The sequence below is a fragment of the Salvelinus sp. IW2-2015 genome, linkage group LG34 (assembly GCF_002910315.2).
Source record: "Salvelinus sp. IW2-2015 linkage group LG34, ASM291031v2, whole genome shotgun sequence".
Classification (NCBI taxonomy): Eukaryota; Metazoa; Chordata; class Actinopteri; order Salmoniformes; family Salmonidae; genus Salvelinus; species Salvelinus sp. IW2-2015.
The window spans coordinates 2,558,877-2,573,170 of record NC_036873.1 but is presented as its reverse complement, the minus strand read 5'-3'; the positions used below and the strand labels follow the sequence as shown (position 1 = coordinate 2,573,170).

At 41.5% G+C, this 14,294-nt stretch overlaps 1 protein-coding gene across 1 annotated transcript in view; it reads left to right on the top strand.

Moving 5' to 3' along the window:
- The window catches only part of LOC111958311 (uncharacterized), a 206,519-nt gene that overhangs the window by 17,374 nt on the left and 174,851 nt on the right, over positions 1–14,294 (top strand). The window contains exon 4 of the mRNA XM_070437235.1: positions 817–981. Coding sequence (XP_070293336.1) covers positions 817–981 — 165 coding nt within the window. The remainder of the gene's footprint in view (positions 1–816; positions 982–14,294) is intronic.

The following is a 14,294-nucleotide window of genomic DNA, read 5'->3' as shown; positions in this document are numbered from 1 at the left end:
CTATGGCTACCTTAAATATGGCTCCCAATCAGAGACAACAATAACCAGCTGTCTCTGATTGAGAACCAAATCAGGCAACCATAGACTTTCCTAAACACCTACACTCAACCATAGACATACCTAGACACATACACTCAACACAAACCCATACACTACAACCAACACCCCCTATACCATATAATCACCCAAAACACACACATACCCCATGTCACACCCTGTCCTAACTAAAATAATAAAGAAAACAAATAATACTAAGGCCAGGGCGTGACACCACTACAGATTTTTCTGTAGAGACACTTTTAATGAGAAAATGTATGCAGGTTATCAAGTTTATTCAGATTTTTAGTTGAGACGTGCATGTGTGGTTTTCATATGGTGTATTTAAAACTTGTTCACGTTTAATAAACACAAAATTTGACTTTTCATTTTAAGACTTTCATTGTGACTCTCTTTAATATACCTCACATCTGATCTCACACTATTCTGCATATACCCAGCAGCGCTTTATAACCAATATACACTTAAATATAAATAAATATACCCCCACACTAACAAACACCTACTGTACACAAATATTTGTTCACAAAAGTAGTGCTGTATTAGTGGAAGGATTTGATATTTGTCCAGGATCCCCCCCTTTGGCGAAAACAATTGCAGCACCCTCCCCCTCCCCCAGGTTTGACTGATGATGACTTTTGTATGTATTTTTACCCACAACATCATATTTATGTCCACCATAATGGGTTTAACAAACAATTAAGTAATCCTGTAACTACAGTGTAGTACTCAGTAATCTGTATCATCTGTCTCTTCCAGGAGGAGGAGGCTCCAGAGGTGCTGCTGGTCAAGGAGGAGGGGTGTGAGGAGGGTCTGGGGAACTCTGAGGGGAACATGGTCATGGAGGACAACCAGACTTCACCTCCTCTTGAACCCACAGAGGAACTAGCTGACCAGCACAGGACCACACACAGTCTCACTGAGGTGAGCCCGCTGAACTACTGTCTGAATGGTATTATGGGGGTGCCACAGGGTTCAATTCTTGGGCCGACTCTTTTCTCTGTATGATGTCGCTCTTACTGCTGGTGATTCTCTGATCCACCTCTACGCAGACGACACCATTCGGTATACTTCTGGCCCTTCTTTGGACACTGTGTTAACAAACCTCCAGACGAGCTTCAATGCCATACAACACTCCTTCCTTGGCCTCCAACTGCTCTTAAATGCTAGTAAAACTAAATGCATGCTCTTCAACCGATCGCTGCCCTCACCCGCCCATCTGACTAGCATCACTACTCTGGACGGTTCTGACTTAGAATATGTGGACAACTACAAATACCTAGGTGTCTGGTTAGACTGTAACTCTCCTGTCCAGACTCACATTAAGCATCTCCACATCCAAATTAACATCTAGGAATCGGCTTCTATTTCGCAACAAAGTCATCCTTCACTCATGCTGCAAACATACCCTCGTAAAACTGACTATCCTACCAATCCTGACTTCGGCGATGTCATTTACAAAGCCTCCAACACTTACTCAGCAAAAATTGGATGCAGTCTATCACACTTACCATCCGTTTTGCACCAAAGCCCCATGATACTTACCCACCACTGCGACCTGTTGCCTCGTTGGCTTGACCCTCGCTTTAATATTCGTCCCCCAAACCCACTTGGCGTTCCAGTCATTCTAAAAGTCTTTTGCTCGTTAAAGGCCCGCCTTATCTCAGCTCACTGTGTCACCATAGCAAAACACCCACCCGTGAGCACACGCTCCGCAGGTATATTTCACTGGTCATCCCCAAAGCCAATAACTTCCTTTGGATGGCCTTTCCTTCCACTTTCTCTGCGCCAATGACTGGGAGCGAATTGAAAAATCCACTGAAGCTGGAGAACTTATTTCTCCCTCACTAACTTTAAGCATCAGCTGTCAGAGCAGCTTACCGATCACTGCACCTGTACATAGCCCATCTGTAAATAGCCCACCCAACTACCTCATCCCCAAATTGTTATTTATTTTTGCTCTATTTGCATTTAGCTAGCGAATGCAGCTAGCTAGCTAGTTTAGCCTACTCAAACACCCAGCTCAAACAGCGAGGGATACTATGTTAGCTAGCTGGCTATTACTATCACTGGAACTCTTCTGAGTCAAGTTAAGCTTTTGTTTTTATTAATTTATTGCCACCGGGGCCCGTCGGTGTAACTGCTAAACTGCTTGCTGTACACTGTAACATTTGTAGCTGGTTTATTAACGCATAAGTTCTAGTAGCTAGCTATGTTGACTATGACGTTAGGTGACAACTATGTAGGCTGTGTGTATCGGTTAGCAGTTATGGAATGAAGGTTTGATTTGGAGAAGAATGTTTTTTGTCTGGTCACATACAGCTGTTGTATTGTGCACTGAAGTCCACAAGCGAAGGGAAAAGTTGCTAGGACGAGCGCATAGATGTGAGTAGGAATTATACACTGGGCAAATTATCATGCTTTTTGTATGTAGCTGCTATGAAAGGGAACTGTGTTTGCGGGGATCAGGGGTGTATTCATTCTGCCGATTTTGTTGAAAAATATTTATTAAACTGAAGCAAATGGAACGAAACTGGGATAACCATACCTTAATTTGTCCAATAGAAACTCTCATTTGCAACTGTAGGACTAATGACTACACCCTAGATCAGCTAGATGCAGGCAAGAGTGTGCAAGGCGGTGTTGAATGTGTCAACCTTCTAAATTACTCAGATTTTTCTCTTGACCTTTTGTAGCAACCTCATGATGGGTATATGGAAAATATGAGTATCATGTAGTATCCTAAACCTGTCGATTGTTACATTGAGCTGGATTAATAAAATATGAATGACAGTCATTCAATATGCTGTAATAGAAGTAAGGCCATGCTCATAAAAAAAATCATCATCTCTCATCTTAAATGGCACCGACCGTCACTGGATTTGATGTGGGTGTTTCTTTGCCATTAAATCACAACAAACAAGGGTAGTAGTGAGTACAGCGAGGTAAGCTAATTTTGCTATGAAGAGAACAAAGTTTTGAAGTTGAGGCCTTTCTCCCACGACGGTCAGCTAATTGACCCTTTGCTTAGCCCCGCCCTAGAATTTTGGGTAACCAATCGCCATGCTCCAATGGATTTCAACTGTTGTCAAGTCCTCGGACAAGCTCACGCTTAAATTGCATGAAAGCCAGTGAGGGCTATGGCAAAGTGGTTTCTGCTGGTCAGAGGCAGCAGGCGCTCCACGTTAAATGAATGGGAACAAGAGAGGTGATTTGCTTTGCTCTCAAGGAAGGGTGTCATTGAGAGGAGTGATTACTGGGGTAGGGGTAAATGTGAAAGTTGACCAACTGAAGGGGAAGATTCCCGGTGTTTATAATGCTCGTCATTTGGTGCGACACAAAGAGGGAGGGTGAGTGGTGAAACAGAAGAGTCGCTGGCTGTCCTTTTGAGTTTTGATGTTGAGTCTTTGCCCGACAAAGGGATGTTAGGATATATAAGTTATCCCGTACAAGCTTTTGTGCCAAATACATTACGTTGTTACAGGTGTCAAGCTTAAGTGCAGTGGCAGCAGAGTCTAGGAGGGAGGTTCCTAGATGTGAGAAGTGTGCAGAAGGGCATGAGACAAAGGAATGTGTAGCATTGGGGAAAGTAGTGGTATGTGTTAATTGTAGGGGTGCCCATGGAGCTGGGGATCAGAAATGTCCCGTGCGAGAGAGGCAGGTTGAGGTTTCCAGGGTTAGAGTAGTGCAGAAGTTGTCGTATGCTGAGGCAGTGAAGAAAGTAGAGGAAGATGGGTCAAGGGGGAAGGATCCTTAGAAGAGTGGTGTGAGTAGTAGATCTGTACCAGTACAGAGGGCTAGGGCAACAAGTGATATATGTTTCAGTAAGGTTGGATTTTTGGCATTTATAGCAATGGTTATCAACTGTACTGCAGGGATGGAACGTAAATCACAGAAAATGGAGGTGGTGGTGGCAGATTCAGAGAGATATTTGGGTGTGCGAGACTTGACATCAGAAGAGTTACAGGGTGTGTTAAGTGGTGGTGTCCCATCCTTTCAGGCTGTTGGCCTGAGGTAGCACTAAATCGTTTTAAATAGTGGAGTAGGGTGGTGGTTTTTAGTGAGTGTAGGGTTAGATGGTATGGTATTTGTTGATTTATATAAACTGAGCAAAAAAAAGAAATGGCCCTTTTTCAGGACCCTGTCTTTCAAAGATAATTCGTAAAAATCCAATTAACCTCACAGATCTTCATTGTAAGGGGTTTAAACACTGTTTCCCATGCAATTAATGAACATGCACCTGTGGAATGGTCGTTAAGACACTAACAGCTTACAGACGGTAGGCAATTAAGGTCACAGTTATGAAAACTTAGGACTCTAAAGAGGCCTTTCTACTGACTCTGAAAAACACCAAAAGAAAGATGCCCAGGGTCCCTGCTCATCTGCGTGAATGTGCCTTAGGCATGCTGCATTGAGGCATGAGGACTGCAGATGTGGCCAGGGCAATAAATTGCAATGTCCGTACTGTGAGACGCCCAAGACAGCGCTACAGGGAGACAGGCCGGACAGCTGATCATCCTCGCAGTGGCAGACCACGTGTAACAACACCTGCACAGGATCGGTACATCCGAAAATCACACCAGCGGGACAGGTACAGGATGGCAACAACAACTGCACCAAGTTACTCCAGGAACGCACAATCCCTCCATCAGTGCTCAGACTGTCCGCAATAGGCTGAGAGAGGCTGGACTGAGGGCTTGTAGGCCTGTTGTAAGGCAGGTCCTCACCAGACATCACCGGCAACAACGTTGTGTATGGGCACAAACCCACCGTTGCTGGACCAGACAAGACTGGCAAAAAGTGCTCTTCACTGACGAGTCACGGTTTTGTCTCACCAGGGGTGATGGTCGGATTCGCATTTATCATCGAAGGAATGAGCGTTACACCGAGGCCTGTACTCTGGAGCGGGATCGATTTGGAGGTGGATGGTCTGGGGCGGTGTGTTACAGCATCATCGGACTGAGCTTGTTGTCATTGCAGGCAATCTCAACGCTGTACGTTACAGGAAAGACATCCTCCTCCCTAATGTGGTACCCTTCCTGCAGGCTCATCCTGACATGACCCTCCAGCATGATAATGCCACCAGCCATACTAATCGTTCTGTGCGTGATTTCCTACAAGACAGGAATGTCAGTGTTCTGCCATGGCCAGCGAAGAGCCTGGATCTCAATCCCATTGAGCACGTCTTGGACCTGTTGGATCGGAGGGTGGGAGCTAGGACCATTCCTCCCAGAAATGTCTGGGAACTTGCAGGTGCCTTGGTGGAAGAGTGGGGTAACATCTCACAGCAAGAACTGGCAAATCTGGTGCAGTCCATGAGGAGGAGATGCACTGCAGTACTTAATGGAGCTGGTGGCCACACCAGATACTGACTGTTACTTTTGATTTTGATTCTCCCTTTGTTCAAGGACACATTATTCCATTTCTGTTAATCACATGTCTGTGGAACTTGTTTAGTTTATGTCTCAGTTGTTGAATCTTATGTTCATACAAATATTTACAGATGTTAAGTTTGCGGAAAATAAATGAAGTTGACAGTGAGAGGACGTTTCTTTTTTTTGCTGAGTTTATATTTTTTTTAAGCAATGTATAAGGGAGTTATACTCCAGTGTAGTAGGTGGTGGTAATGCAACATTTATTTAATGCCAACCGCCATTAAACCTCATCGAAGAAGGGCTGTGGCAAAAAAATTATGTTTGCATGGCTAAATCATTTAACAGTGCACCAGGAGTACTTGTTACTGTGATTCCTGAAATGCAGAGCCTGTTGGAGTATTTTTTGAATCCAAAATTATACTTTTGTTACATTGTTTGCTAGCTTAGCTGGTTAGCTAGCTCTCAGTCTCATTGACCACCACTTGTTTTCTCAAAAGGTAATGTTAGCTAGCTAAGTTAGCAATGTTATGAATACAAATCCCATCTGCTGTCGACATCAGTATACGAGCACTAGTTAGCTCAAAAAGCAGTTATAGCTTTGACTGAATGCTGACAGTGAATTCAGAACCAGTCAGTGGCTACCTAGCTACACTACAAATAGAATTTTACCAGGTTCCCGTGAAGTGGTTGTAATGACAGTCCACCACAACATACCCAAGAGTTTCCTGATTAACCAGGGGTAGTCTGTGTTTAATCTCATTGTATTAGAAACACAGTTTGAGATCACCATGAGGGGATTTCGCCAGTGGTTGAATGGGGAATTGGGCATCCCGGGAAAATGTTGTCCGAGGTTGCAAAAGTAACCAAGGTGGGTGCGTGGCTTAGCGAAGGGTCAATTCAGTTTTATGTGTAGGCTAAAGCCTGCGTTGACCTTGTGTTTAGCCAAGCTGTCATCAGCTAGCTAGCATAGCTTGGTGATAGCTGCAGCTGGCGTCTTATCTAGCTGATATTTCTCTGTCAAATTAGTTATGGCAAGGTAGCAACGTAGCAAGAGCCAGTAAGTTTCCATCCAACATTTTTATATGAGTAAAGTACATGTCGGATCAGAAATGTCAGGACAGGCCTGATGGAAACAACACATTTGACGGTAAACGTTCCAAATGTGGACAAAACAACATTTGGTGAAAACGCCTTCATGCACAAATATTGATATAATATCCATCATATCGAAGTAAACTTGGATCCTCCCACTACGACTAAGGAAACAATGCAGTTTATTAGGCTACAGATGAAATAAGTTATGATGAACCTCACAGGGTGGTGAAAGTGCTAGATGGTCCTTTCCGATAAATATTGAGGGTCTTATTCTGGTGACATGATGATCGATGCTTGGCCGCCATCTGACAAGTAAAAATACTCTTGCTCTTTTGTCCATAATAATCTCATCATGTGGGCTATACCCGTATTTCATCTGCGAGCTGTTGGCTAGATCGCACGTGCCAAGACCTGAGTGGGCACATTCTCTATATAAAGCAACATATTTTGTGACAGAACCATCAGTGTATCTGAAAATGCAATGGAAACCCATTTAACTTGTATTTTTTAAATTCATTACTTGGGAATTTGTCGCCAATCTGTCACCAATTGGATGGAACCTAGCTAGTGTCCGGAATGTGTTTCATAAGACACTCGTTCTACAACACCTTGCTACAAAAGTATTTTGCAACTTAGTTTCATCGCTTCATGTAAATACATGTTACTGTGGAAATGGTATCAACTGCAAGTTTAGCTGTCCTACAACACAATATTCTAGAACTGGCTAGTTTTGTGTCATCTTGTCTATACTTATATCCGCTGTTAGATCTTTCCGGGAGACAAATCCCAGAGCTACTAATATTCCGACAACAGTTGTAGGCTACATGTGGACATGATGATGCTGATTCATGATTTAGACTGGCTGAGAAAATCTGCCTGCCTGTCTGTCTGTCTTGTCCCGACTCCCAACACGTTCATTACTATGGGAAAACTGGAGATCGAATTTGAATATTGAAACAATGTTGCAAATGTCGGAGAGACAGACAGCAAGGTTTATACAAATCTCCGCTGTTGAAAAATAAATGTTAGTCTAAAAGAAATGTGAGATAATGTCAAGATGCCTTTTTATAGTGGAGATCAAGTTTATAAATTGCCTGGCTGGGCTGATGAGACAGTGGATTGCGCAGTCAGGTGGAACAGGGTAAATAGTCATTTTAATGTCATAGATTTAGCCGGTGGTAACTTGTGGAATTGACACTGCCTGGAATGCGGTTTTAACCAATCAGCATTCAGGATTAGAACCACCCGTTGTATAATTATCCCCCCAAAAATCGATGTGTGTTCATGTTACAAAGACAAAACATTGTGTGCTGTAAATATCATATTGGTGTACTTATAAAGACAATATGCCTACACTTACCTAGCAAATCCCTTACAAAAAAAGATTGCAGTTTTGAAACTGCAGTAAAAGTGCAGTAACTGCAGTCGACTGTGGTATTTTGGACTGTAACTGCATTTACACTGAAAACCTTCTGGTATTTTGGATGCAGTAATTGCAGAATAACTAACTAAGTTGTGTGTAGAGTGCAACTTCAGCTATCTAACCATTACTAGAATGTCATTCTATTTGTCTTTTTGGCCAAATCTAAGGATGTGGCTGTCAAACCACCCAGCTCTCTGGGTGAGGTTCTGTCTTCAAGTCTCCAATGGGTGATGAAGTCCCTTCCATCTATGTAATCTATTACAGGTTATAGACAGGTGTAGTCAGGTGGCAGGAGGGGTGGAGTGCATGACATTCCATCTTGGATATGACAGAGTTTGCCTCAACCCATGGGTCCAACAGACAGAGTTCAATAACTACAGGCAGATGTGAAACTGTGATATTACTAAACACTTGCGATGTACTGTCTTGTTAGTAATCAACTTTTGAGCTGTTTGCCAAAGCCTGATGGGCATGATCAGCTCCAGGCCCTTCTCTTCACACATTCTGGTCATGAAGGAGCCCGACTTCGGCTCCTATATCCGACCCAGCTCCTATATCACAGAGGGAGGGAGAGAAAGACTGTCACCATACAGTCATGGAAGCCAACAGTAAATACACGGTTGAACATAGCCAATCAGAGTGCCAGCATAGCACAGACTGGTTGGCATTACTCACTCGGGCCCAGGAGTAGTCCATACAAGACACACGGCACTGATTACATTATCAGTGGTAGTTGGGTGAATTCCAGGACAGATAGTATTTTGAAGCGGGACTGGTGAAGCGGGACTGGTGTCTGGCCACTGCCTCAGCCTTCTGTAACAGCTCCTAACGTTAGCTAGCCAGTTTGAGTTAAACATTATTGAAAGCAAGCTGGCTACATCCTATGCCAATGGGCTACAGTTATCTGCTGTTAGCAAGGTAGCTAACGTTAGCAACATGTATGCACATCTTCCTCAGACATGCTACATTACATCACATTTCATGTTAAATTGATTAGTCAGAGCAAACCCGTTTTGGTGATTTCTGGCATATCATCAAAACATGTTTTTTTTATATCAAAATAAATCAATGAAGGTCATGCTTAGGTGAATAAACTATAAAGGAAAATACATGGCTACAGTTTACACTTGTTCATGAAATTTTGTTTTTAGAAAAGGGGCATTTTTCAAAAGTACCGGGGTAACTGCCCCCCCCCCCCCCCCCCCATATCCCCACTATGAGGAGATTTGATGTAAAGTCCCTCTTTTTAACTCACCTGCACATATACATTTCCTTTATTGTTTCTTTGTTGTTCCTTTTACATACAATCCATTATGTACAAATTGCACTAAATATGATTTGAATAATAGAATATGTTAAAATTACATTCAGGAGCAAAAGGTTTTCAATAGTTGTTTTTAATTCATAAAAAAAACATCTTTGGGATATAATATTAGAATGGAATATAAATAATAACATTAAATAACATTGGGATATAACATTTATTAACAACTAATTAACTCAGTGTAACATTGATGTGGCAACTCTTATGCTTTGCTATTGCACGATTTTAATTTGTACCTGTAGGTCACAAATAAAGCTATCCCCAGTAAAATTAGAGCACAACTCATGAGCCCACCTCCTGCACTGCTCACACCTAATCCAATCCCCACCTGTGACTGAAAACAGGGGGAGAGATGCCAATTGAAAAGCTCTCTCTTAAAAATGTAGATAGCTATCTAACTTAGCCTTATGACATAAAAGGCTATAATGCTGCATTAACTGTAAAGCTATATCAGTCACTAGTGGAAACATTTACAACTAAAATGTAGTTATGTTATCTTTTTTATGTATTTTACCTCAGACGATTTGGTAGTAAGGTTGCTAGCTAGTACTCCTAGCAGCTTATGCTAACTAGCTAGCTGGCTAGCATTTACTGCTGGTGAAGTTGCAAGCTAGCAGGTTAGCATAAACTAGAGCTAACTAACTAAGTCATTGTCTAAATGACAGGTAGAAACACACCCATAACCATAAAGGGGTAACTAGCCCCCAGGGCCCAGTTACCCCCTAGGTTGGGGGGAGGGGCGAGTTGCCCCCAAAACACTCATCGAACATATTACTACTTTACTCAAAAATGAAGTGGATTATTTATTTTAAGGCTGTTATTTCAAGTCCAGGCTCTATCGGGAGACCCATGGGGCGGCGCACAATTGGCCCAGCGTTGTCTGGGTTAGGGAAGGTTTTTGGCCGGCAGGGATCTCCTTGTCCCATCGCGCACTAGTGACTCCTGTGGTGGGCCGGGTGCAGTGCACGCTGACATGGTCGCCAGGTGTACGGTGTTTCCCCCGACACATTGGTGTGGCTGTCTTCCGGGTTAAGTGGGCATTGTGTCAAGAAGCAGTGCGGCTTGGTTGGGTTGTGTTTCGGAGGATGCACGGCTCTTGACCTTCGCCTCTCCTGAGTTCGTACGGGAGTTGCAGCGATGAGACAAGACTTTAATTACCAATTGGATACCACGAAATTGGGGGTAAAAAAATATATATATTTAAAATATATATATATATTTAAAAAACATATATATATATATTTTTTTAATATATGGATCTAACTTCATTGGAATATATCTACAACGTTTTCAAAATTTCAAAAGATTAGATCAACTTACCACAAAATCATTTTGTTGAAATATCTCCAAAGGTTCTGATTAAATATTTTGTTCAGCAAGAACAGTGACAGCCAGGGAAAATGTTTGGTGACATCTTGCGGTCTTAATGTGAATTACAGGGGGGTGGGCAGTTACCCCCAATGACCATTTTTTTTAAACGAGCATCTTATGAACTGCACACACACCAAAAACCCTGTTTTGACAAGTGGCAATAAATCACTGATATCGATTAGGGGGGAAATCAGGTTGTACACACTGTTGTACCTAACACAGCTAAAACAAACACTGGAGATATTTGTTACATCCAGTGGCGACCCATCATTCAGGGCAGATGGGGCTCTGTTTTGAGCCCCACATTTTTAGCAAATAATTTGGTCTATTTTCCCCTCTTAATTTCAGCTACTGTTCTGACTTGGTGGTGCACATGTAGACTATAACCTGTTTTAGAGAAATGTAATCATTGAATATTGTAAGAGCTTTCATTGTCTGCTTATATGCCCCATTTATTTATCCTACAGTTCTGACTTGGTGTACACGGAGAATACTGTAAGAAAGGGCCATTTTCTGAATTTTGTCACTGTACATTTCAAAGATGCTGAACAAATAGTTATATTGACTACGTCCGTCCTAGCTCGCTCATTAATGTCTTAATCGAAATTACGGATGGCCTTTTATCTGCTCGTCGTTCCCTTATTTCATAGTTTGTACATCTCAGTTGTCAGTAGAAACCACATTTGTTTAACCTGTCTAGGGGAACCCCTCGCCAACAGCCAATGAAATTGCAGGGCGCCAAATTCAATCAACAGAAATCTCATAATAAAATGTTCTCAAACATACAAGTATTAAACACCATTTTAAAGATAAAATTCTCGTTAATCCAACCACAGTGTCCGATTTCAAAAAAGCTTTTCGGCGAAAGCAGAACATATCATTATGTTAGGTCAGCAACTAGTCACAGAAAGCATACAACGATTTTCCAACCAAAGAGAGGAGTCACAAAAAGCAGAAATATTGATCAAATTAATCACTACCCTTTGATATTCTTCATCAGATGACACTCCCGGGACAACATGTTACACAATACATGTATGTTTTGTTCGATCAAGTTCATATTTATATCCAAAAACCTCAGTTTACATTTGGCTTTGCCTCCAAAACATCCCGTGAATTTGCACAGAGCCACATTAAATCACAGAAATACTCATAATAAACCTTGATAAAAGATACAAGTGTTATTCGCAGATTTAAAGATATACTTCTCCTTAATGCAACCGCTGTGTCAGATTTCAAAAAAACTTAACGGAAAAAGCAAACCATGCAATAATCTGAGTACGGCGCTCAGAGTCAACATAAGTCAGAAATAGCATTAAAAATATTCACGTACCTTTGATGATCTTCATCAGAATGCACTCCCAGGAATCCCAGTTCCACAATAAATGTTTGATTTGTTCCATAAAGTCCATCATTTATGTCCAAATTACTCCTTGTTGTTCGCGCGTTCAGTACACAATCTAAACTCACGACGCGCGGGCAGGTCCAGGCAAAAGTTCAGATGAAAAGTCATATTACAGTCTGTAGAAACATGTCAAACGAAGTATAGAATCAATCTTTAGGATGTTTTTAACATAATTCTTCAATAATGTTCCAACCGGAGAATTCCTTTGTCTTCAGAAAAGCAATGGAACAGAGCTCGCTCTCACGTGAACGAGCGTCACGAGCTCAAGGCATTCTGGCAGACCTCTGACTCATTCCCCTCTCATTCGGCCTCACCTCACAGTAGAAGCATCAAACAAGGTTCTATAGACTGTTGACATCTAGTGGAAGCCTTAGGAAGTGCAACATGACCCATATCCCACTCTATCTTCAATAGGGAATGAGTTGAAAAACGACCGACCTCAGATTTCCCACTTCCTGGTTGGATTTTGTTCTCAGGTTTTTGCCTGCTATATGAGTTCTGTTATACTCACAAACATCATTCAAACAGTTTTAGAAACTTCAGAGTGTTTTCTATCCAAATCTACTAATACTATGGATATATTAGCAACTGGGACTGAGTAGCAGCCAGTTTACTCTGGGCACGCTTTTCATCCAAACGTGAAAATGCTGCCCCCTATCCATAACTTAAGCAAGTCAGCCAAATCAGCTATGCCCCACCAAGATTTACATGCTAAAATTGCCACTGGTTACAGAACAACCTGCAGAAGACAGTCAGCTACATTTTTGAGTGATGCATTTTGATTTGGGGGTCGCCAAAATGGAAAGAGAAACGCAACACTTATTTGTCGATATTATGTTGAAATCAATTGGACGAGAGTGGGGAGATGAGGATGGATGTACTGCAACATGCGTAATGGAAACGGCAGAAATAGGAGACATTTTCTAAAGATTGACAACCGTTTTATCCATTCAACGGGTGGATTTTTCTTTATTGTGACAAATGATAATGAACTGTGTTTTTTAAAATAAATTATTGCCGAATAATTTAAGGTACGCGGGGGCACGTGATGTCAAAATGTAGGCCTTACTATAAAAATAATGTTTCTTTGCAGGATCTTTGTCCTGACTTTGAAGAATTGCTGAATTGCTTCCAATTGCTTTTCTGGTTGGCTGAATGCAAGTTTAACCGTCCAATTATCAATGCAAGTTTCACCATGGCACGTACTGCAGCGATACTTTGGCACATGATAATTATTAGAATATGGCAAATATTTGTAAATTCTTGCATTCTATCCATGCTGGCTTTCGTGGGCTACTTGAGACATGAAAGAGATAGGTGGGAGGGCATACAGGCTTTGGACAATTTATTAATGCGCAATTTGCCTAAATGGGTAATGGAAACACTTCACCCAGTACATTTGTATTCAACACTTTTTTCTTTTCTTCTAGGTATGACGTCATTACGTCCAGCCATTTTAATTGACACAAGATAGTTAAATGGAAACGCACCCTAGCAGGCAATTGTCGCATCTATTTTCTATGTCAACTTTCGAAATGTCGACAAAATATCACAGGACAGGTTAATGGAAACATAGCTAGGTTGGCTGCTAGTTGAGTGATAGTTTGACTGTCTAATCCATGTACTGGTGTGTGGCCAGCGACTTTTATAGAGAGACCGCTCTGAATTTTTCCTGCCATTTCTCGGTCATTTAATTAACTCTGCATTCTAAGTTCTGTGCATCCCAGTGCGTGTGACAAAATCAATTGTACAAAACCAAACATATTGATCTGTTTTGAGCAATCAATCTTATGTCATCTTGATGACTAAACCTTTATACTAACATCACCAATCTGAGGTAAAAAGGACGTGTAATTCCACAACATTTTATGGGGTGAAAATGCAAGCTTGTGTAAAGTAGTAACACAAACTGTCCACATTTAGGGAAATTAGCGCAATATACAGTAATTTAATATGGCAAAAAATAATTAAAGATGTCAATTTAAAATGATGGTATATGTTGCCCACTCAGAAACTATTGCAACAATGACATCTATTTTTCACTCATTTAACCATTTAGAGAGTTTGGTACCCCCTGTATATAGCCTCATTATTGTTATTTAATTAACTGTTATTTTTCTTAACTGCATTGTTGGTTAAGGGCTTGTATGTAAGCATTTCACGGTATGATCTACACCTGTTGTATTCGGTGCATGTGGCAAATACAATTTAATTTAATTTTGAAAAATGCTCCTAAATACAATT